Raw genomic sequence first — 25,398 nt, forward strand, 5'->3', positions numbered from 1 at the left:
GAAGGGGGAATTATGGTGCCCCTTTACAACTAAAAGGGGTTACACAGACACAGATGTCAACCCTTTTGTTTCCACCATTGGACCCCCATCTAACTTTTGCTGCAGGGTACTGGGAGGAAAATTGCTTCGGACCTCCAAGAGGAGTCCACTCAGGATCTGCTATTAGGGACGTTGCAAGATGCAGGCGTCAATCTTTTATCAGTGTCTACCAGGCTAAGTGGGTGCTTTTCTGAACTGGTGTCTCAGACACTTGTCTATTTTTCTGAGGCATCCGTGGATTTGTGGATTTCCTCCTCAATCTGAATCTGAGGAGAGCCAGGTCCTCTGGTCCTTGTCCATTAAGGGATATTGATAATTTTAGAGATATGGTCAATAGAAAAAATATGCAAATTAGTGAAAGTTCCTCATGGAAAAGTGAGTAATGTGTTTCCACAAAAATCTTTGTCAAAGTGGACCGTGGAAATGTGAAACTTGTAAAACCATGGGTGCCACTGTAAATGGTTTACTGTTGAAAAATTCATGATGTATGCTGTCGCTTATCAGTTGTAATGTACTTCATTTGGTCTTATATGTTCAGAAATGGAGTGTGATGCCACATTTTTCTGTGTAACATTGACAGAATCATTGCCTCTTATATATTGTAAGTATGAAAAATGAAGGATACTTGCTTTTTTTGAGCTTCAGGATGTTATACTCTAAAACTCAGCTAGTTGGGATGTGTTATATGGCTTAGGGATAGCATTTCATACCACCATCCCCTATGATACGTATGGTGTAAGGTGCCTTGGTCTGAGCTAGGGCAGTACCTGACATAGCAAGGTTATGACATTTTGTATTGCATGAAAACTGTATATTGCTTAATTTCATATAAATACCATACCAAATTACATACTTAGCTATAGTTTCCACTCACTCGGTAGCCTAACTTTAAAAAATCATGACAGCGCTTCTATTGTTTTGTGTAGGTGACTAGTCCACCCACTATCAGGGAACAATAGGAATAGTAAAGCAGAAGAACTCAATTTGTTTCTGCCGGCCTCCAACTCGACATCAAATGTATGCAGCAGCTTATTGTTTTTCATCGATATTTTGGTTGAATTTCTTCAGGATTTGGTGAAGTACTCTCACATTTATATATCCTTCAAGCTTGTTAGCTTTAGTTGAGGTTTTCTAGCCTTTCTTGGACTTAATTATGTCAGACTCTAGCTCCTCCAGTATTTGTTATTGTAGCAAAGATCCAAGACTAGACTTATGAAATCTATTTATGGTTCATATACAATTTGTTCTAAAAATTGTAGGGCAAGCGTGTAATAAAGAGCAAATGTGATGTATGCAAGGACTGAGATGATAGGAAATGGAAGGTTTTGAAATCCCGTCTGGATAAACTTGAAAAGGGATAGGAAGAGGAAGGTGTCCTCTAGAGCCAAAAGTAGGGCTTTACAAACCCTAGAATCAGCATCTAATCCTTGTAATGTAGATAATATTTCTAATCCTCCTTCCCCAGTTCCTGTCTTGTCTTCCATCTCCAGCCCTCCTCCTATTGTACCACCTACTCCTGTGCCTGGCTTCTTTGCTTCTGACCCTGATCCTATTCTAAGTCTTGAGTCGAGGCTCAATAAAAAAGATTAATGTGGTTGTGCATCGCTGGTTTAGTTAGGGCATCCCTGAAGGTCCGTATGGCTGAGTGTACCAGGGTAATGTGCGTAGTGATAAGTGTTGTGCAATTGGAGGAGGTGGTTGATCATTCCACTGGTTTTCCTCGTTGAAGGTCCCTGTCATACTCCCCTGACCCTGGGAGAAGACATACCGGAAGTCCAAGGGAGGCTGGTGGTGTTTGCCCACGGGTAGTTGCTCCCTCAGTCAAGCTTGTTGCATGTACCCAGGCTTCAACAGACAGCTGTTGGAAAGGTATCTCTGTGAATGTGCGTCAGTTGTCCTCCTGTTCCAAGGATTCCAGTCTTAACAAGAGACGCCTCTGGCGCTTCCCCAGATGAGTCTCCCTCTGAAGAGATATACAAATGACATCGACCGCTCTTCTCCGCTGCCTTGTAAAGTTTAAGGAACCATCTCGCAGCCCCTGCAGGGCACGGGACAGCCTAGAGTATTTTTCTCCTGAGTGATCTGCTGTGGAGCACCAGTATATGGCTCCCATGTTGTAGTTCCAGTTTCCGAGTGCCTGTCGCCAGCTTTTGAGTCCCCAGCGCCTCCTCTTCAGCATGGACTTCCAGCTTTGGGTTTTTCTGCAGCTGCTGTAGTTGATTCGTCCTTGGCACCCATCAGGCGACAGTTGGCTGATATTATGCTTAAAAAAGCTGTCACTTCAGCCAAGTCGATGAAGGATTTGTTTCTGCCTCCAGCCTCTTCCAACAAAGAGGAGTTAGACCAAGACCCTGCCCCCTCAGCATATGCAGCTCTTCTCAGGTATTTTTTGGTGAGCTTCCCATCTTTTTTTGTGCCAGCTGCCCTGCTCTTGCCTGCATTGACTTTCCTGCAGAGGAACTAACTTGATGTCTGCATGGCTTCCCAAGAAGGTTCTTTCCTCCTCTTCGAGGAAAGCTCTTAAAGAGGTTGAAGACTGGACCTCTGTAAATAGAGAACAAGGTGAGGCCTCCTTTGCCTTTCTGCCTTCTAGGTGAACTCGCAAGAGATACCTTTCATTTGCCACGTGAGAAGCTCCTTCTTTGGGAGTCACTGCCTCCTCATCAGCGGAACTGGATCACCTCGTAAAGAACATTTTTAAAGTGTTCGAAGTATTCAGTTTTCTGGAATGGATGACTGGAGCCCTCACCAAGAAGATTGAAGACTGTTCAGACTTGGCAGTAGATGTCACAACGGAGTCCTGTTCTGTGTCGAGAAAGCCATTAGAGACAGTTCACTGGAACTTGTGGCTCGTTTCTCTCTGGGGGTACTCTTAGAGTTATTGTGTTCCTTCACAGCCAAAGGAGCCACTTCTATGCAGGAGTCAGACCTTCTTTTCTCTCCTGTAAACCATCATCACCTTTTACCCCAGGCCACAGTTAAAGAGATAGCTTCAGACCTTCAGATGAAGACAACACACAACCTTTTTGCACAGCCCTCTAAACGATCTGGAAGAGAGCTGTTGAGGAAGTTGAGAATTTCAACACAAAAGGTTTTTACAGCCTGTTCATAGTTCCCAAGTCATTGGGGGTGTTGGAGACCTGTCCTTGATGTCAGCGCTCTAAATCTCTTTGTCCAGAAGATGAATTTCAAAATGGATACAAACTACAGGCAGTCCCTGGGTTACGACAGGGTTTCTGTTCTTGAGACGCATTGTAAGCTGAAAATCGTCGTAAGCCAGAACATCACAAACAATCCTAAGAAAACCTTACTTTTAATGCTTTGGGTGCATTGAAAACTATATAAACTGCATTCTTATTGCATTTTTCATTAAAAAAAACCCTTCAAATTTTGATTATTTTGCATTTTTGGTGTCATATTTCTTCTGCCAGATAAGTGTTGTAGGCGTTGTAATCCTGGAAATAATTTCTGATGAATATAATTGAAAAGTGCCTTAACCTCGGAATGGCGTAAGCCAAACTTGTCATAACCTGGGGACTGCCTGTATTCAGTAATGTTATCCATTCACTAGGGCGATTGAATGATTACCCTCAACATGCAGGATGGATATTTCCTTATTCCCATCCATCCAGACTCCAGGAAGTACCTCAGGTTCGTCTTTGAGGACAGATTACAGTGCTCCCCCACTTCTACGTGGGAATAGGTTCAAGAACCTGCCGCAGAAATGCAAATATCCCCTAAGAAAATGCTGATAACTGCCAAATCTCCAGTACCCCATAAACTAAAATGCTTATAACTGTCCATTTTAATATTCAACCGCTTAATTTGATAGTTCAAACAAAAATATACCCTAAATTATCATATTAAGATAATCTAATATAATTTCAAACAAAAATACACCCCAAAACGTTATCCCAAACCATCCTAGGTCATCATAGATTAGTATCTTTTTACAACTGTTACTCTTAAGTATATACACCCCTGAAATGGTTATAACAATGATTTACTCTTTTTGAAATATTAATATTGATATAAATGCGAAATATCTATAACTTTTTTATGCAAATTGAATAAATCTGTCTTGTAGAATGTTTGACAACTAATCAAATCACCCCTGCACTGTATACATAAGCTATTTTCTTTCATGGTATTGAAGTAAAATATTAGAAAATATTACTAATTCACTTTTTGTATGGAAATACTGTTTATTCACTAATTACTGTATTTGTTCATCTTGTGGTTGTGACTAAATAGTACAGATTTTTATCATGAGAATAATTTACAGTGTACTACAGCCCTGTACTGAGCATAATAGGTCTCTCTCTCTCTCTCTCTCAGGGTAATTTATGTATTATTTGAAATTATACTACTGTAAAGTTTTTTATGATAAAGCATGATGTGCAATATTTAAAATATTAACTAATTATTTTGATTTTGTTTTCCAGTCTGCTTTTCCTGGTAAATAAAAATAAATAAATAGAGAATATTTTAAATATTGTACAGCATGCCCTATCATCTAAAATCTTTACAGCAATATCAGTTCAAATACATCTTACATTACTCTTAAAGAGAGAGACAAAGGGAAAGAATCATGTAGGTATTATACTCAGTATGGGGCCCAACCTGAAATGAGCTTAATACGTAGATACATAACTACATTTTAACCCTCTAACGCAGATTGGACGTATTAAACGTCGACATAAATTGTCTCTCGGGTGCCGATTGGACATATTAAACGTCTATTAAAAAAAAAAAAAATTAAATTCGCGGAAAAATACTTATAGGCCTACCAGGCAAAAACTTTTGAATCACACGCCTTGGGGGATGCTAGGAGCTCACGGATCAAGGCGTTATTTTGTTTACAATCGTTACGTAGGCGCGCAAGCACAAATTTCTTTCTTATCGCATTAAAAAGTATCAGTGACACATCTCAGAAATTATTTTGTCACTTTGACATAATTTTTGCACCATTTTAAATTAGCCATTACATGGAGTATTATATATATGAAAATGTGCGTAATTTCATGTAGAATACACCAAAAAAATACTCATGATTGTAGCTTTTATCAGTTTTGAAATAGTATTTTCATATAAATAACGATAAGTGCCAAAATTTCAACCTTCGGTCAACTTTGACTACCGAAATGGTCAAAAAACGTAATTGTAAGCTAAAACTCTTATATTCTAGTAATATTCAATCATTAACCTTCATTTTGCAACAAATTAGACGTCTCTAGCACAATATTTTGATTTATGGTGAATTTATGAAAAAAACTTTTCCCTTATGTCCACGCGGTAACGCTTCCAATAAATTTTTCGTGCGATTGTCGTAATGTTTGCACAATTTTAAATTAGCCGTTACATAAAGTTTTATATATGGAAATGTGCGCAATTTCATGCACAATACAATAAACACAACCCATGGTTGTAGCTAATATCAGTTTTGAAATATTTTCATATAAATAACGATAAGTGCCAAAATTTCAACCTTCGGTCAACTTTGACTCTACCGAAATGGTAAAAATACACAACAAATTGGAAGTCTCCAGCACAATATTTTGATTTATGGTGAATTTATATAAAAAAAAAAACATTTTTCGTACGTCCTCAAGGTAACTCTTCCGAAAAAAGTAAGAAATTTTTTCGTGCGATTGTCGTAATGTTTGTACCATTTTAAATTAGCCGTTACATAAAGTTTTATATATGAAAATGTGCACAATTTCATGCAGAATACGAAAAAAAATAATTAAAGGTTGTAGCTTTTTTCATTTTCGAAATATTTGCATATAAATCACAATAAATAGAAAAAAAACCACATTCGGTCAAATTTGACTGCCGAAATAGTAAAAAAACGCAATTGTAAGCTAAAACTCTTACAGTCTAGTAATATTCAGTCATTTATCTTCATTTTGAAACTAATTTGAAGTCTCTAGCACAATATTTAGATTTATGGTGAATTTAAACAAAAAAAACTCTTTCCCTCCGCGCGCGGATTCTCCGCCGCAAATCTCCAAAATGCGTACGTCACATTCTCGCAATATTTGCTCCGTTTCATATTAGGCATTTCACAGAGTTTTATTTATGAAAATGTGCGCAATTTCATGTAGAATACAACAAAAATAATTGAAGGTTGTAGCTTATCTCATTTTCGAAATATTTGCATATAAAAAAAAAATTATAAAAAAATTCGACATTCGATCAACTTTAACTCGTCTGAAATGGTCGAAAACTGCAATTGTAAGCTAAAACTCTTACAGTATAGTAATATTCAATCATTTATCTTCATTTTGAAACAAATTGGAAGTCTCTAGAACAGTATTTAGATGTATGGTGAATTTTTGAAAAAAAATTTTACGTCCGCACGTTACGAATTAATGCATCATTTTGTTATAATATTTTCTCTGTGTTGCTTTGATCGTTTTACAATGTGTTAGATACCCAAATGATTGCAATTAGTGTACAATACAAAAAAAAATTAACTTGTTAGCTTCAACCGTTTTGCTTACAGCGCGATTTGAATACAATTATATATGAAATTTTGTTTTCATTATTTATATATGATAATGATATTTTTTTTCATTACTGATGGTTGCATACTTAAACTTCAGGCAATGACAAAAAAAAGGAGCCAAAAATGAACTCTTAATCTTGAAAACTAAGCGTGCTGTGATTTTTTGAAAAAAGATTATTTCTGCTTCGGCTCTCACTCTGAGACCCCCTCGGCATATGGGAGACGATTTTTTATTATACCCCTTCGGCGTAAGAGGGTTAAATAAATGTCGTAAATCATTTTTATCATAAAAATCAGTATTTAGTCACAAACACAAGATGAAAATATGCAGTAATTACTGAATAAATAGTTTTGCTCTACATAAAAAAAGTTCATTAGTAATAATTGTAGAGATGGTCCATAGAAAAAACAAGCAAATTAGTGAAATTTCCCAGTGGAAAAGTGATTACGTAATGTGTTCCACAAAAATCCATGACAAAGTGGACTGCAGAAATGTGAAACTCGTAATGTGGGAGGGGGGTGTCCACTGTATTTCAGTTTCGGGCCCTGTTCTTCAGCCTGTATACAGTTCCTCAAGTTTTGACATGAGTTCTTGCCCCCCTGGCAAAATGATTTTACCATCTCTGCGTAAATATTTGCCTGTAACTAGACAACTGGCTTTTCGAACCACCTTCAAAGAAGAAGTGTAGGAAGGACTTAAAAACGACCCTTCTCCTCGCTCAAGAACTGGGAATACTTATTAACCTTCAAAAGTCTCAAATGACACTGACTCAAGAGATTCTTTATTTAGGGATGATGATCAACTCTCAGAGTTTTTAGGTTTTTCCATCAGGCTGTTTGTCAAGTTGGACAGACTCCATGTGAGAGTTCTGTAGTTCAAACCTGAAAGCCATTTGGAACAGGAGAATGCAACCAAGCTCTTGTGTGCTCCCCCATCACAAGGGAAATCAAGTCTGACCTGCTATGGTGGTTATCGAATTAAGGTTCTTTGCAGTGTGCCTTTGGCTCCTAGCTGCAACCACTTGCGTTCCTTTTACTGTGCCTTCTTTCATATTCTCTTGATTCATAGTGCCACTGCAAGGCTTTCCTTCTGTTACACCTTGCAAACCTTTTACTGTCAATTTCCATTTTAGCGCTGAATGACCTCATAGGTCCCAGTGCTTGGCCTTTGGCCTTAAGTTTATATTCAACTCAGTTCAACTCAACTTTACTTGTCACATGACTACTGTGACGATGACCCTTGTAGCTCCATTCTGGGCTCTGAAAGAGTGGTTCCTGGACCTTGTAAGATTAATGGTAGACTTCTTGAGGCTCCATCCACAAAGACTATCTACTAAGTATTATCTGCTCTTGCTCTGACAGGCTTCAGACTGTCAGGAAACTTGCCTGAGCCAAAGGATTTTCAAGACCAGTTGCAGAAGGTGTTGCGAAATGTAGGTGGCAGTCTTCTTGCTTGGTCCACCAGGCCAAGTATTCCACAGAGGGTGTAGCAGACATAATGTTTAATCTTCTAAAATATCTCAGACTCAATTCACAGATTTTCTTCTCCACCATTAGAGGATGTATGTAGATCCATGCTGAGTTGTTTTTAAACACAAGAGGTTTGGATCCGTCTTCAAATCAAGATCTTAACGACCTCATCAAGTCTTTCAACACTTTCAAACAGACAAAGGTCAACTCGTCTCTTTGAGTCTTGATGTCTAACTCTAAAACTTGTCGCTTAGGTTACCCAGTCTTGTCAGTGAACTTGAGGCCATTGTCAAGAGGATAGGATTCTCTCGAGACGCAGTCTGCTCTTTTACTCTTGGTTTCCTGGCTAAGAATGAGGTACCATCCAAGGCCTGGCCCCATTCTTTCCTTATTAAGAGTCTGAAGGAAATCCTTGGCCTGGAAGATGAGGAAAGTCCTTTACCCCATTAGAGCCTTAAGGTATTACCTGGCTACCTGGTCAGGACCAAGAAGATTAGAGGACCACCCAGCAATTTCTTCTGCGCTGTGAAGAATCTTTCCTTTCACCTTTCCAAGAGCGCATTGTCATTCTTCGTAGGGACTTAATTACTCAGGATCATTTTTGGATTCGAGAGAACATATTTTCTTCCTTTAAGGTGAAAGCCCATGACATTATTCGCTTTCAGGCATATGTCCCTTGCTTCCATTTTGCAGTCAGCATATTGGAAGCGTAAGTTGATCTTCACGTCACATTATTTAAAGAAGTAGAAACAATGTTAAAAAATTTGACCACCTTGTGGCCTTTTTCAGTGGCTGGCGTGGTATTAGGGGGAAGAAGCATAGGAAGCATTCTTTTCCTCTTATATCTTTTCCTTGATGCAGGGTGTCGAGTCATGGGGGAGCCCGGGGGTCCTATATACCGGGAGCGCCTCCAGTTTTTAGTGGATGGGTTGTGGTTTTTATATCAGTGTAGGTGCGTTGTCTGGTTATTTTATTTTGTTACTGCACCCAGGGCAATGGCTTCTGTTTTGAGGCTTTGCTAGCCATCAGATATATCCTTCACTGCACAGCTCCCCACATAAAGTAGAAGCACCTTGCGGCTATACTGCTACGCCACTACAGGTTGAGTGCCAGCCAGAGGCAGTATGTACCAGTAGTAGCTCTCTTACCAAGTAGGAAGCAGCAAAGCATTGTATCAGTGCTAGCAAATTTTTCTATTTCAATTCATTACTGTGACTTGCTGTTTTGGAGTAGCATGTGTCCATGTATCCTACCCGCTATCAATATGGGGTTCAGCTATGTAATTACTTGGCAAGTTACTTAGCGTATATTTCCACGTATAAGATGACCTTTAAATCCTAAAATTGACCTCTTTTTGGAGGTCATCTTATACTGCAATACTAAAGGTCAAACCTTGAATTCTAAGATGTGAATTGGTAGGCTAGCCTCAGCCTCAGTGCTATAGCCTAACCACCAACATATATGAAGATTCATTTATTTATGAAATTAAATTATAATAAAGGTAGTAAAACCATTTTTACCTTCTATATTATCGACATCTTCATAACAAATAGCCTATTTGAGGAATACTTAGATATCAATGAAAAACTTTCATCTATGCAATCCCCACTGCGAAAATGTAAACTTCGAGTTAGGTTGTGTTCACAGCAGCCTTTATGTTTCGGTAAACTTTTAGGAATTTTAATGGTAGTGTAATTATGGTAGTATAATAACATTTAGGATAACATAATATTAATTTTCCATTCAAAGTTTCTCATACATATCACAAGATTGATTACATGTGCCACCATCTTAGGAATTCCAGTCTGGTTCTGGCAAGTCGACTTCGGCTTCATCGTTGATATCATACAAATCATCTTTAGTGTCGTCCATGGCATTTTTAAATGATTTTATGATGCTATTTTCACATTCTCCCATGCTTTTATGGCAAAATGCAGCAAACAACAAGTGAGGCAACACACAAAGCTGTTTTGTAAGTGTTTTGAACAATTCAGTCATATGAATGATAATTGTGTGTGATGATTATTGTTCATTATTGTATTGTTATTATTAGTGGTTGTTTGAGAATGGCTATGAAACGTAAACAAAACAATGGTTTCCCTTTTAGGCGACAGTCTGTATGAAAAACATATAGAATCGGCTTTGTTAAACCAAGCATTGATAATTCATAAAAGGATTGTATTTCTGAATTAAGTTCCATTCGGCAACTAAAGACACTGATGATATTGGTAAAATGCAATCAGCTGATTATTTTAAGGCTGTAAGCAAAACCAGAATGCAAATGGAGCACATCAACCCACTCTGTTTCATATGTTTTAATATGATGATATATGCAACATGATTACTGTAAAACAAGTTTTATTAGAATTATCATTATTCTCAATACAACTATTATTCAACTTTTGCATATCTATCAGTATAACAAACTCTCTCTCTCTCTCTCTCTCTCTCTCTCTCTCTCTCTCTCTCTCTCTCTCTCTCTCTCTCTCTCTCTCTCTCTCTCTCTCTCTCATCAACTGTAATACTCCAATAAAAAAAATTCCAGTTTTTAGAATTCTGGATGGAGCAATTATTGTAAACATGTACTGTCATAAACAACCGAATTGAGAAACAGCTGATTGCTGATGTCATTTACCGCAACTATCAAGCGTTTATTAAGAGCTCCGATAAAATTGTTAAACTGCCGATTCTCAATGGTGACTTCCATAAATAAAAATAAAATATATTTTTGTTCATCCCTCATGCAATGGAGATCTCTAGAAAGAATAGTAAATTAAAGCTGCAGGTTATAGCAGAGGCTGAATAAAATGAATAATGGGCCAGGTGGATGTGACATCGGAACTGGAGAGATCGCACCTAATGCTTATACATTGATGTAATATGAGCATGTTTTCAACCAAACTTTATTAATTTATAATAAAAGGTATCTCCGAATTATATCTCTTCTAAAAATAATGGCAATGAAGATATCGAGAATACTCAAATCAGAGAATGTAAACAATATCAAATGCAAATGATGTACATGACGTTGTTTATATACTATTCTTGTAATACAGTAACGATATGATTAACACTAGTAATACTGTAATTGGATACAACAAGCAAAATAATCTTTAAGTCATCATTATTATAAATAAGTTGTATTGTGTAATTTTTGCAAATAATCACATTTCTTCAAAATACATTTCTGTTTTGTAATTTAGAAGTCATCCTATACTACAGATATGAAATAAATACTTTAAAATTTCCCTTGATTTTTCACCTCATCTTATCTAAAGGTCATCTTATACGCAGAAATGTATGGCATATGAAAATGTTATTTTTATGATAGAATTAAGTTTCATAACAACTTCTTTCCCACCGTTATCCCAAAATTAAGGGGTCAGTTGCCTGATGCTTCTTCTCCACTTCCCTCTATCAAAGGCATCATCCTCCACCAAACCTCTTCTCCTCATATCTTCCTTGACTTTATCTCGTCATCTAATTCTGTCTCCCTCTCGATCTTCTTCCTATAACAGGTTTCTCCCAACTCCCCATCATCCATCCTCATCACATGGCTCTCTTATCACCTCTGTAATCTTTGCTAAACCTGCCCTTCCTCTGTTTTATTCACATTCACCTTTAAGGCACCCCTCTCTAAAGACTCCCACTGATGGACATAAGACCACAAACAAATTGAGCTCTTCTGCTTTGTTGTTCCTATTGTTTCCCACTAGCGAATGGGGCTAGTTACCCACACAAAAACAATAAAAGTGTTACCGCGATTCTTAAAAATGAGGCTGCCATGTGAGTGGAAACTATAGCTATGTAATTACTTATGTTTATCATGAAAGTAATATTTTTATGTTATGCTTACAGAAAGGTCTGCATTTGTACTTGTTCTTGAGGAAGAGTCACATGACTACTGTGAAGATGATCCTGATCATTTATAATAAGTTTGGACATGCAATGCTTCATGGCAAGGGCTATGACAGATGGTATGACAAGTCATTCAATGTAATTGTCATGAAGAATGGAAGGGTAGGTATTGTGGTTTGGTTTCCCACACAGTATTTTTTCTTGTTGGAAATATTTTATTGTGTAGAAACACTTTTAACATATTGCATTGCATGCCCTGAGTGAATTATTATTCAACATTAATCTGAAGTTTGCTGTATATAGTAGTTATGTTGTATGATGATTATATTTAGTGCAATTTTACTGTTAAAATTTGCATTTTACATGTTTCATTTAAATTTCAGATTGGTTTTAATGCAGAGCACAGTTGGTAAGTTTACAAAGATTGCTATTATTTTATTTCGATATTGTATTGTCCCAGATTGATCTGAGATCATTTTTTTTTTTGCTTTGAAATGCCATTTTGAGATTTGATATGTAAGTTTTTTGAGGGCAATGCTTTTTATCCCTTATTAGATCAATGAAAAATGCTTCCTGTTAATTATGTATTTTTAGTAGACTGGCATTTATCAGCTCATGGTAAACTTCATAATTCCAAAGCTAGGAAGCATTTATTCAAGTTATATTTTTGCATAGCTTGTAGATTTCAAAGGGATAGGGAAAGAAGACGAATTTGTCATATGAAGTAGAGGGGGACATCTATGCTTTTTAATATTGGTTTGCCATTGCCACAGAAGGAATTTTTGTTAAGCTTTCACAAAATTATGAATAAATACACAGCTGTGTAGCTAAGAGTTTCAGGAAAATGGATATGCTAAAGTTTGAGAATTTGTAAAATATGTAATTAAGTTGGTTGTTAATACCACAGGCCATAGCTTAGTCATGCGATTGTTTTTTCTTTTCATACCCCTGTCATTATAAGCCATCAATTTATTATAAACTGCCTATCATGTTTGTTGCTAAAATGATGTAAGAGCACACTATTCATCTCCTCGTCATGCCATAAGGTGCAAGTTACCAAGTAGCAATTTTATGGACATTTTACTGTACTGTGGTTATGGAGTTTTCAGCAGGCTCATGATTCCATATTACCATCACTGCTTGCTTTTACTACCTTCTGTTGCCATAGAGTATTTTCTGAGATCCTTCATAACTGGAAGATTGTAGGGATTGAGAATTAGCTGTACAAAGCAACCAGGCTTCTGAATCATTATTATTTTGTTATACCATGATCTTAACTAGAGCATCCCTTTTGGAAGATATGATATTGATAGGCCAATTACTGAATTCGTCCTGAATTGGTATCCCAGCAGACTTTTCATTATGATTGCATTATAGTACTATGGGTTTTCTTTTGAGGGAGACTGATGACATTAAAGTAGTGTGTTGGTAACCGAGGTCCATTCTTGTTTTCATTAATGAAAGTAAGTTGGAAAAATCATGTAGATAAGAACTAATGCAATTTTTTTTTTTTTACAAATCTGTAAAGTTTGGATTTACTGTTTTCAATGGAAAGTATTTCCAGATATTTTAGGAAGTTCAGACATAAGAGCTTCATAAGTTGGCCATTATCTTGACTTTGCATCCTATGAATGTGACCAGTACATGCAGTCCCTGGTTAACAGTGGAGATCGGTGCCAATAAACAGCTTATTGATGCCGATAAACCTCTTACTGTCACCAATGATCTGCTTACTGACACCAAAAATCCAGTTAACAGAGTCTAGACAAGCACTGTAAAACTGGATCACTGTTAACTGATGCTGCCAGTAAGTGGGGACTGCCTATATATTTATTATGTTACAACTAAGTTTGGCTATTTTGCTGGTTTTTGTGGGCATTTTGACCTAGAAAAAAATTTACCATGTTATTGTTATTTTTTGTGCTCAATAACCATAGGGGGATCTTAAAAAAAATTTAAGACAAAAAATATAAGAATGCTGGATACCACAGCCAATCGAACAGTAGTATTGCTCTACGAAAAAGTCAAATGATTTTTACAGATGAAGTGTCATCTTATGTATTTTATTGTCAGGGTGCAGGATGTTGCTATGCTAACGTTGCAATAGGAAGACCAGCTGAAGTTGAAATCATTTGCTATATAGACATATGATGTAAGTTTTATAAAACAAAAATAAAAATTTTGTACAGTATACAGGCAGTCTCCGGTTATCAGCGATTCGGTTTTATGGGACTTGTTCAGCGCAAAAAATTGCTGATTTCTGGTTATCGGCACCAATAATAGAGTATCGGTGCCGATACATACCTAACAAAGGCACCAGAATCTGGATATCGGTGCTGACAAGCACCTAAAATCACTTATTTCTGGTTATCTGCGATTTTTGCTTATGTACAGAATTTTTTTATTAAAATTATATAGTTCAGAAAAGAATTGTTAAATGTGATTAGCAAAATGGGAATCTGGATATATAGTTTACAGAGTGTAAAGATGTATTTTTGTTAACCCTTAAACGCCGACTGGACGTATTTTACGTCAACATTTTTTGTCTCTCGGGTGCCGACTGGACGTATTTTAAGTTTTTTTAAAAATTCGCGGAAAAATACTTTTAGGCCTACCAGCTGTAAACTCTTGAATCACGTGCCTTGGGGGATGCTGGGAGTTCACGGATCAAGGTGTTGTTTTGTTTACAATCATTACGCAGGTGCGCAAGCGCGTATTTCTTTCTTGCCGCACTAAAAAGTATCTGTGACACATCTCTGAAATTATTTTGTCACTTTGACATAATTTTTGTACCATTTTAAATTAGGCGTTACATGGAGTATTATATATGAAAATGTGTGCATTTTTTATGTAGAATACAACAAAAAAATACTCATGATTGTAGTTTTTATCAGTTTTGAGATATTTTCTTATAAATAACGATAAGTGCCAAAATTTCAACCTTCGGTCAACTTTGACTCTACCGAAATGGTCGAAAAACGCAATTGTAAGCTAAAACTCTTATATTGTAGTAATATTCAATCATTTACCTTCATTTTGCAACTAATTGGAAGTCTCTAGCACAATATTTCGATGTATGGGGAATTTATGAAAAAACTTTTTCCTTATGTCCGCGCGGTAACTTCCGAAAAAAATCATACATGCGATTGTGGTAATGTTTGCACCATTTTAAAATTAGCCGTTACATAAAGTTTTATATATGGAAATGTGTGGAATTTCATGCACAATACAACTAAAAACAACCCATGGTTGTAGCTTTTATCAATTTTGAAATATTTTCATATAAAAAATGATGTGACAAATTTTCAACCTTCGATCAAATTTTACTCTACCGAAATGGTCGAAAAACGCAATTGTAAGCTAAAACGCTTATATTCTAGTAATATTCAATCATTTACCTTCATTTTGCAACAAATTGGAAGTCTCTAGCACAATATTTCGATTTATGGTGAATTTATGAAAAAAATAACATTTTCTTTACGTCCGCGTGGTAACTCTTCCGAAAAAATCATACGTGCAATTGTGGTAATGTTTGCACCATTTTAAATTAGCCGTTACATAAAGTTTTATATATGAAAATGTGCGCAATTTCCTGTAGAATACAACAAAAAATAATTGAATGTTGTAGCTTTTCTCATTTTCGAAATATTTGCATATAAATCACGATAAATAGAAAAAAAACCACATTCGGTCAACTTTGACTCTACCAAAATGGTCAAAAACGCAATTGTAAGCTAAAATTCTTACAGTCTAGTAATATTCAGTCATTTATCTTCATCTTGAAACAAATTCGAAGTCTCTAGCACAATATTTCGATTTATGGTGAATTTAAAAAAAAAAACTCCTTCCCTCCGCGCGCGGATTCTCCGCCACAAATCTCTGAAATGCGTACGTCCCATTCTCGGAATATTTGCTCCGTTTCATATTAGGCATTTCATAGAGTTTTATATATGAAAATGTGCGCAATTTCATGTAGAATAAAACGAAAAATATTTGAAAGTTGTAGCTTTTCTAACTTCCGAAATAATTGCATATAAAAAAAAAATATAAAAAAAAATTCTACATTCGGTCAACTTTAACTCGTCAGATATGGTCAAAAACTGCAATTATAAGCTAATACTCTTACAGTATAGTAATATTCAATCATTTGTCTTCATTTTGAAAGAAATTGGAAGTCTCTAGGACAATATTTAGATTTATGGTGAATTTTTGAAAAAAATATTTGTTTATGTCTGCGCGTTACGAATTCATGCATTATTTTGTGATAATATTTTCTCTTTGTTGCTTTTATCATTTTACAATGTGTTATATACCAAAATGATCGCAATTTAGTGTACATTACAACGAAAAAAAATTTACTCGTTACGTTTAACCATTTTGCGCATAGCGCGATTTGAATACAATTATATATGAAATTTTGTTTTTGCGCTATCATATATTGCATTATTTATATATGATAATTATAATTTTTTCATTTCTGATGGTTGCATACTAACTTCAGGCAATGACAAAAAAAGGAGCCAAAAATGAACTCTTAATCTTGAAAACTAAGCTCGCTGTGATTTTTTGAAAAAAATATTTTTTCCGCTTCGGCACTCACTCTGAGACCGCCTCGGCACACAGAAGACTATTTTTAATATACCCCTTCGGCGTTTAAGGGTTAATATTGAGACATTTCTTCCATTTTAGAAATACTTAATTCAGGTGGTGGTTTACATTAGGTGTAGAGGATTCAAAAGATAAATTTTAAAGCCTGTTCATCTTTGTTAGTAGTAAATATTTCATTTGCTGTTTTAAATTGTTGTGAAATTCTGGTGAAACATTAGCAGATGAAATTGTATGGGTTATAAGGAATTTCAATTCTGAATACTACAGACTGTTGGGGAAAACAAATCCTTGAATAATTTCTTTCTTACTTTGTTGGGGAAAAGAAATCCTTGAATAATTTCTTGCAAACTTTGTTGGAGAAAACATATCATTGAATAATTTCTTGGAGTAAAATTATGAAAGGTAGATGAGAAAGTTGATATCGTTGGCAGTGTTTGCATAGAGGATAAGTCTTTGGTTGACTTCTGTTATTATCAATCCCCAGTTTCACTACTAAGGATCGTGAATGTTTACTAAAAATTTAGCCCCAGTTCTACCAGTCGGTGAAAATGTGTTTCAGGTTCAGCTGTTATTGTTTTTGCACATTGAAGTGGGACACCTAGATTCTTAGAGTTGATGTGATGATGACAGTTTTCAATTATTCTTGTTAAGTGTCTTGGATCATTAGAAAAAAGTTTGTATGTTTGCTCAGTTTTTATCTTTGAGTCAGATTTTATCACTTCACTTGTTGTTTTATAAAGAGGTCTAGCATCTTGTTGAGAGTTTTTCTTATTGTAGGTATGCAATGACCTAGCTGTTTAGAAAGCTGTGTCAATCTGTCATCAATGACAAACTTGATTCAGGGACTTGAATTTATATACAGCTTGTTTTATTGCAAGAGCAGTAGCAAAAATATCACCAGATAATGCCATGCATAGTGGTTTTGTAGAACTCAAGATACTTTTTCCTAATAAGTAGAAGCTTATTCTAACCAGTGCACAAGGATTAGAAAATCAAGTTGGTTGCTGAGCTTGTCTTTTTGTTATCAAAGCTGGTGTAACTTTGATGTGCTTAACAAGCAGGTGTCATTGGGAGGGGACAGTGAAGGAACCGTATTGTTTCAAAACAGAAGAGGAGTCATTGGACTAGATCTTGGCTCCCCACTGCTTTGTCATTTAGGAGCAACTCTCTCTCTCTCTCTCTCATCTCTCTCTCCTTCTCAATCTCTCTCATCTCTCTCTCTCTCTCTCAATCTCTCTCTCTCTCTCTCTCTCTCTTCTGGAGACAGAGAAAGAAAGCTATATGCATATAAGGGACCTAATAATGAGCATCACAAATAAGGAAGCAGTTAAAGACCTTGGTGTGATGATGAATAGGAACATGTTATGCAATGATCAAATAGCAACTCTGTTGGCAAAATGTAAAGCAAAAATGGGAATGTTGTTACGGCACTTCAAAACAAGAAAAGCTGAACACATGATTATGCTTATAAAACATATGTTCGTAGTCCACTTGAATATTGCAATATGATATGGTACCCACACTATCAAAAGGATAGTTGCAAATAGAGAGTGTACAAGTCTTTACAGCTAGAATAGAAGAAGTTAAGGACCTAGGCTACTGGGAAAGACTACAATTCTTAAAAATTATATAGTCTAGAAAGGAGAAGAGAAACACTACATGATAATTCAGGCATGGAAACAGATAGAAGGAATAGCAGAAAATATCATGGAACTAAAAATATCAGAAAGAGCAAGCAGAGGTAGATTAATAGTGCCCAAAACTATACCAGGAAAAATAAGGAAAGCACACAGGACATTAATCCACTACGCACCAGCATCGATAATGCAGCGTCTATTCAATGCGTTGCCAGCTCATCTGAGGAATATATCAGGAGTGAGCGTAGATGTGTTTAAGAATAAGCTCGACAAATATCTAAACTGCATCCCAGACCATCCAAAGATTGGAAAGTGCAAAATATACCGGAAGATGTACTAGCAACTCCTGGTGGAGAACTTAGAGGTGCCTCACACTGAGGGACCTGGGGCAACCCGAACAAGATGTAAGGTCTGTAAGGTAAGGTAAGGTCGGATGTTTTAAAGCTGCCAGTGGTAACATGTTCATTTGTTATTGTTGATAGTTTACGTACCTATTCAGAGTGTTTTCCTTGCCACTTTTAACCCAGTTCCTTTAGTTTAATGATGTTTTAGTAGGGCTAATGTTGATTGAAACCTCTGCCTATTGCAAAGTCTGGTAATGAGTACTTGCCTAATACGTACTGTGTTCAGCACATTTTCCAGAAGCTGTGTCATTTAGCACTTAGGTCCAGAGTTATTTTTAAATACTGTAGCCAACTATTCCACTTTGTAGTCTTCCTATACTTTTCTGGCAGATCAAGGTTCAAATTTGTAAAATAAAACTTTCCAACAAATTGTTGAGGTGTTAGGCAGTACTATTCAAGAGTATCTTCCAGAGTCCCAGCTTGTTTATGATGAGAAATTTTTTTTTTATATTGTTTGAAAAACTGAAAGATTGTGATGTGCAAGTCCATTTATTCCTCGTTGCATCCAGTAAAGAGCTCTGAAGCCTCAGAGATTTAGTCTATTTAAATCATTTTTCTGAACTTACCTTATTGGGTCGCTAGTCCTGTTAGACAGCAAAACGTGGCCTATTTGAAGACATTGGCTAGAATCCTTGGTGCCGTAGTATCTCATTTTAATGCGACTGTATGCATCATTGTATCTTTTGTGAGAAAAAATTTAGAAAATCCTGGTTAAGGAACAAAAATGTTGTTGAAGAAATCTTTTCAGCTTTTCCAGCTGAGTCTTTTGGTATTAAAGAATAGACTTAAGATTAATTATCTGAATATTGTTGAGACAGCAGATAAGTGGTCAAAGTTATTCATGACCATTCTGAGAAGTGCATACTGACAAGGTGTGCTGAGCAGAATTATCTGGTGATGCAAATATAGTTCCCACCTTACCCATTGCCCATTATAAATTTTAAAAGAATCCACCTTGTAGCTGATGAGTTGGAGATTGGCAGAAGAGTTGAGAAAAGAATTATAGGGCAGACAATTTGGCTTACACTTATTATATTTTTTATAAATAATTTTGCCCCAGAAGTATTGCATTATGATCATTGAAGGTTATATTGTGCAAGGAGCCTCAGTGTAAACAACCGCCTGAAGTTGTTTATCACTGTGAAAAGAATTGTACTAAAATTTAGATTGTCTAATGTTCAGTAAAAATAATGTAAGAATTGGCTGTAAGGAGGAAATAGAGAATAGGGAGGGATTTGTTGAGCATTGAACTTGACTGATTATGGGATAGTTTTTTGAAGATATGTTGGTAAAATGACAAAAGATCTGCAATTTGTAGGAATTGTCACCAAAAAATCTTGCTTTAGGGAAGCCATATTGGTGAAAAGAATAGATAAGGTCAAATTTGATGCATTTAAGGTAGTGAGTGATTAAATCATCAAATACTTCAACAATAGTAAAAAGTTTATGGCAGTAGGATATAGAATAGTATTTGGAAGATTTAGAGCAATCAACCTTTGCTTCATTATAGAGAATGACCCCTAGATGAGGGGCAAGTTTAAGCTTTAACAATTAGGTGAAGAAAACTACAAAACATGAATCACAAAAGAAATAGGAATAATTTGTATCTGGTTTCATTTCTTGAGCAAACAAGGGTACAAATAATTCTAGTCTTCAAACCAGTTTCTCATTTTAATTCTTTATTATTTTACACTTTCTGAGAATGAACGTTCCATTGAATGAGACATTATGATATATGCATAGGTGATGGCAGTAGTTTTATATAAATTAGAGAAGTATCATGTCAGAAGTACAAAGGTTATATTTATTTAAATAAGGGCTTACCTCTCCATTATTTAGCTTTTACTTATGCACCAGCGATAGTAAAAGCTATATAATGGAGAGGTAAGTATTAAGAAAATAAATCTTGAATTAAATAGTGTGTCCTCGACTTAATGCGATTTGGTCGTTATGGTACTTAACAGCATTTTACATATTTATATATTGTAATATATTGCAGTTCACACAATGCAAACTTGTAGTACTTTGCATTTCACACAGTTAAGGTTTTGCCTTCTGAATTTAAAAGAATAGTTGATGCTACATTTTGTATAATTTTCTTACCAAGGTGTATGTAAATTTATTTAGTTTTTCTGGTACAAAAAACAGCAACATGCACTATTTGATATGTACCTGATGCTTGACATGAATGAACTTTTTTGTGTGACAAAACCTCTTTTAAAACTTTGGTTGCATATACATGTATGTCAATGTGGATTCACTTGTGAGTATTACTATTATTACATAGGAAATGAGGTGCAGTTCAAGAATATAATATTTTTTAAGTGCAAGTCTTTTAGTTGTAAGTGTTGTTTTCCCTGAGCAGATATTATTATTATCTTTTTTTTTGTAAGAAGTTTTAGTGGAACTTTTTTCTTGCAATTTTTCAGCGTATTAGTAGATGGCACTGCTCACTGTGGGACTAAAAAAAGTTTCTCATCAACTAAGATGCTGTTTGGCATTATGGTAGCTGTACCTCAGACATACATAATGCACAAACAAAGGGTCAAGTTGATGGGCTATAACAATGATTTTGAGTCATTTATATCTTGTCTACAACATTTCTGTTTAACCCTCCTGAAGGTGCAATTTTCAGTTATACATTCCAGCATAAGCACCTTCATTGGGAGTGAGTAATGAAAATTGCTTTACTGAGAGAGATAGAGATTACGTATAGTAAAAAAAAACTACCTGACACAAATAGATCCAGGGAGCTGACAGGCAGACAGGATGTGTTCAGGGAATAATCACATGCCCACCATGTGTTAGACTACCACAAAACATAGGCCTAATGTTGCATAAATATGTTTTTGTGGACTGTTCCATTCATATTTGTAGCATCTATGACAATTATTCATTTAGATATGTGAATGAGCAAATTGTACAAACTGCAAACTAATAGATGAACATTGAAAGATTTTATGGTTGATTCCTTAATTGAAGTCAGTCCTTACCCGACTGGGGCTTGCCCAATTAGGTTGCCAGGTCTTGGCCTGATTGTAAGAGCAGGCATTCCCCCACCCCACCACCCATCCCATCCCATCCCAACATGGAACACTACAGATCATATAAGTGAAATACATAAATTAATTTCAACTTAACCTTGCTCTCTCGTCGTTCCTAACTGGCAGTAGAATCACCATCTGTCTGGCTGCCTTGGCAATGAACTTGGCATGCTCCTTTTCTTAAGGTTTGTTCCAATACCAATATTTGACAAATTCAGCAAAAGTTTTGGTTTGTGGTGATTACTTATAGACGGAAATATACAGTGTTATATATTATATATATCTATATTAATATATATATTATATATATATATATATATATATATATATATATATATATTTATATATATATATTTATATTATATATACAGGCGGCCCTCGGGTTAGCGGCAGGGGTTCCGTTCCTGGCCTACCGACGCCAAATGCGATTTCGACGCTGAGCGATTTTAAAGCCTACGGCCGCCGCACACCTTCTTTCGAAACTCTAGACCAGTCAAAGGGGCCGTAATCCCACAACGGCGCAATAAGTAAAATTATATTTATGCAGTATAGTACTATAGAATTACTGTACATACATGTGGGTGTCTAGAGTATGTAAAGATATAATAAAGTTTATACAGTCTACAGGTAGCTGTAGTGTTCAGGTTACGATCATTAGTCTTACGATAGTTCGATTTTATGAGAGATCAAATTACAATGGCCTAACTTTATCCATCTTCTAGTTACATAAGTTCATTGACAGCAAAAGAGAATGATGAAAGTATGGTTTTAACGTTATACTCGTTGCGTGAACGTGTACAACCATGAACAACCGAACGAGAAAACGACTTTTTTTTTTTTCTAAGTACAACCGAACTGGATAACATCTGTTTGGCTTGTATTTCGATCATCGTACTACAGTGCAACATTACCGTATTTGTTATAAATGGCGTTATGTATAGAATAGAACTGAGATATCATTAATGTAATAACTTATTCGCTATAGATCAGAGATCAATATAGATTAAAGATCAATTGGGAAATATACCGTTAAATTTAAACCTAACTTATGACTGAAGCTGAGAAAACTGTTCAAGCTGCTAATGACTATTATCGTACATCGGCAACAAGGATAAAACTGCAGTAAAACGTCTGCCATCACACACAACCATAGATAAAATTGGGATAAAATCAATTTTAATCAAAACTACTGTGCTTGAAAGAACACATTTTACTGTTGGTTTCACGCTGATATAAGATAAATAACGTAAAGTTTGTATTACGATGATATAAAGGATTACGTATTGCGAACGGAATCACGTAATTTTTTACGCAATAAACATGCCGCCAACGTAATATGTTAACGAAAAAAATAGTAGTTTCACATTCACAAACGAGACATATTCAATAAATATTTCCACTACAAAAACACGCTGTATAAGGAAAAATAAACTTTGTTCTCATATAAGTCGAGTATCTAGATATTCGTTTATGCTAACTAGAAGCAAAGAGCATTCGCTCAGAATTGCGTTATGGTGAAACAGACTCGTATTCATCAGCTGATTTCAAACCACAAACATTGGCCGCTCACGGAATACGGGCTTAAGTTTGCCGTAGTATTTTAAAATACAAAAATATGAGAATACATACAATATTCTTGGATACAGTGAAATAATGTATTAACTTTTAAAGGATTTATGGAAAAGATGCATAATTAATAAAATAACCCAATGCATTTTTCGGAACTGGCGGACAAGAACGAACATGAAAACCATCCCCTGACAACGTGGAGCGTAGTTACAAAGGCTGCCTTAATTTTTTGTATCTTATTTCTGTACAAAAATGAAAATACCTTTACGCAATATATTTTCATACACATTTTAAACATAAAAGCATAAACATTTGAAAAATCGACACATCGATCGCTAAATTTGCACTTTTTTTAACTTGATATTTTTGGAAGAGCGGCAGACGGCGGCAAAAAAAGTGCAAATTAGCGATCGATGTGTCGATTTTATAAATGTTTATGCTTTATGTTTAAAATGTGTATGAAAAATGTATACGAATAGGGTATTTTTATTTCTGTGCAGAAATATGATAAAAAGGCAGCTTTTGAAACTCCCCTTCAAGTTATCGACTACGATGTGGTTTTCAAGTTCGTCTTGTATGCCGCCGCGGCGGCTTACAAGAAAGAACATGAAAAAACATCGTATTTGGTATCGTGAAGGGCAGTTTCAAAAGCTGCCTTTGTATCATATTTCTGTACAGAAATAAAAATGCCTTTCACATAATACATTTTCACACATTTTAAACAAAAGCATGAACAATTATGAATCGACACATCCATAGCTAAATTTGCACTTATGTAACTCGATATTTTCGGCATAGAACAGCGTCAGAGGCATATATTTTACCCTAATGCCTACGTAATAACTCTCCATAAAATTTGTTAATATAATTTGCATAACCTTTATGGTCTGAACGGCATTTCTACATATGTATGAACTCGTTAGACAACGGCGCTAGCGGCGCTGTTAACTGAAATTTGTGCCGTAAAGATACCTTTAAAATGCCTTATTTTTTTAATGAATATTTTTGACGACCGCCGTAAAACCGATTCGCCGTTGAGTGATTGCGCCGTTAACCGCGGGCCGCCTGTATATATATATATATATATATATATTTTATCATTTCACATCCATTCATTTTTAAAATGAAGAAACAGATGTGATAATCGGATGAAAAGGTAGAGAATTATTTCAAGGAAAAACAAAGAAAAGCTTACGTAAGCGTTCATGGGTCTCACAGTCACTATAAGCTATGGCCTGCCTTCAAAACAGCAGCATTGAACTTTGAAGATGATTCATGCAGTCTTATTCATCTGCACTATATATTAACTTTGGAATAAGGCAATGTAGTCATCATTCAACCATTCATGATATTCAGTGTGGCATGGGCAAGGAATTTAACTATCTTAGTATTGCACTTTGAATGTAAAAACGTCTCATAAACGCAAATTTAACTAGAAATGCCACATGAATGCCTTGCACTGCTCTTCAGGACAAAATGTCTCACTCATACCCTTTTTCACAATATGTACCCAAACTATTTGCCGGTATATTGTGGTCGTATGCTGTAGCATGCAGATGGTGCCAAGTTGTGCACATGTGAATAATTGAGGTAACACTAGTTCACATACCTAGTGCCAGCTAGAAAACCGTTAAAAATAAAACTAACAAGGAATTGGTGGCAATGATGTAGGCTGATAGTTCTAGGTGGCAACCGTCAACCACTTTCATGTATGAGTTGAAGAGATGATACCTCTGTTTCTTCTTTACTGCCCTTGTAGGAAGCCCTAGAAGAGCCTTTATTAGGCTCAGAGGCCTGGATAAACTAATCCTTTATAATAATAATAATAACCTTGTTGGAAGACATGCTTCTCTTGTTTTCTTTCTTTACCTGTGTTTTGTATTTGCTTTTGTGTGATTCTTTGTTTTGTGTGATTTGTGGTCTTGTTTGATCATGCAACCCCAGGAATCATGTCAGCTTCCAGTATCAGCCAGTCATGCAACCCTAGGAATCATTTGTGTTTCCAGTATCAGCCAGTCATGCAACCCTAGGAATCATCTCAGTTTCCAGTATCAGCCAGTCATGCAACCCTAGGAATCATCTCGGCTTCCAGTATCAGCCAGTCCTTCCAAGCAATCAGGGAGTTGCCCTGATATTAATGGTTACTTTCTGCTGCCCATTTTTGGCTTTGGCTGAGACTGATTGCCACACTACACATTGCCAATGTAGAGCTAGTGATTGTAATAGCCAATGTAGATCTAATGATTGTAATATTACTA

General features: G+C 35.9%; 1 protein-coding gene across 1 annotated transcript in view; it reads left to right on the forward strand.

Annotated features, from left to right (window-relative positions):
* LOC135220658 (carnitine O-palmitoyltransferase 1, liver isoform-like) overlaps window positions 1–25,398 on the forward strand; it is a 485,885-nt gene that overhangs the window by 259,753 nt on the left and 200,734 nt on the right. Inside the window, 3 exon segments of the mRNA XM_064258010.1 lie at window positions 11,879–11,949; window positions 11,951–12,040; window positions 12,262–12,287. Coding sequence (XP_064114080.1) covers window positions 11,879–11,949; window positions 11,951–12,040; window positions 12,262–12,287 — 187 coding nt within the window.

The sequence above is a fragment of the Macrobrachium nipponense genome, chromosome 2 (assembly GCF_015104395.2).
Source record: "Macrobrachium nipponense isolate FS-2020 chromosome 2, ASM1510439v2, whole genome shotgun sequence".
NCBI classification, from domain to species: domain Eukaryota; kingdom Metazoa; phylum Arthropoda; class Malacostraca; order Decapoda; family Palaemonidae; genus Macrobrachium; species Macrobrachium nipponense.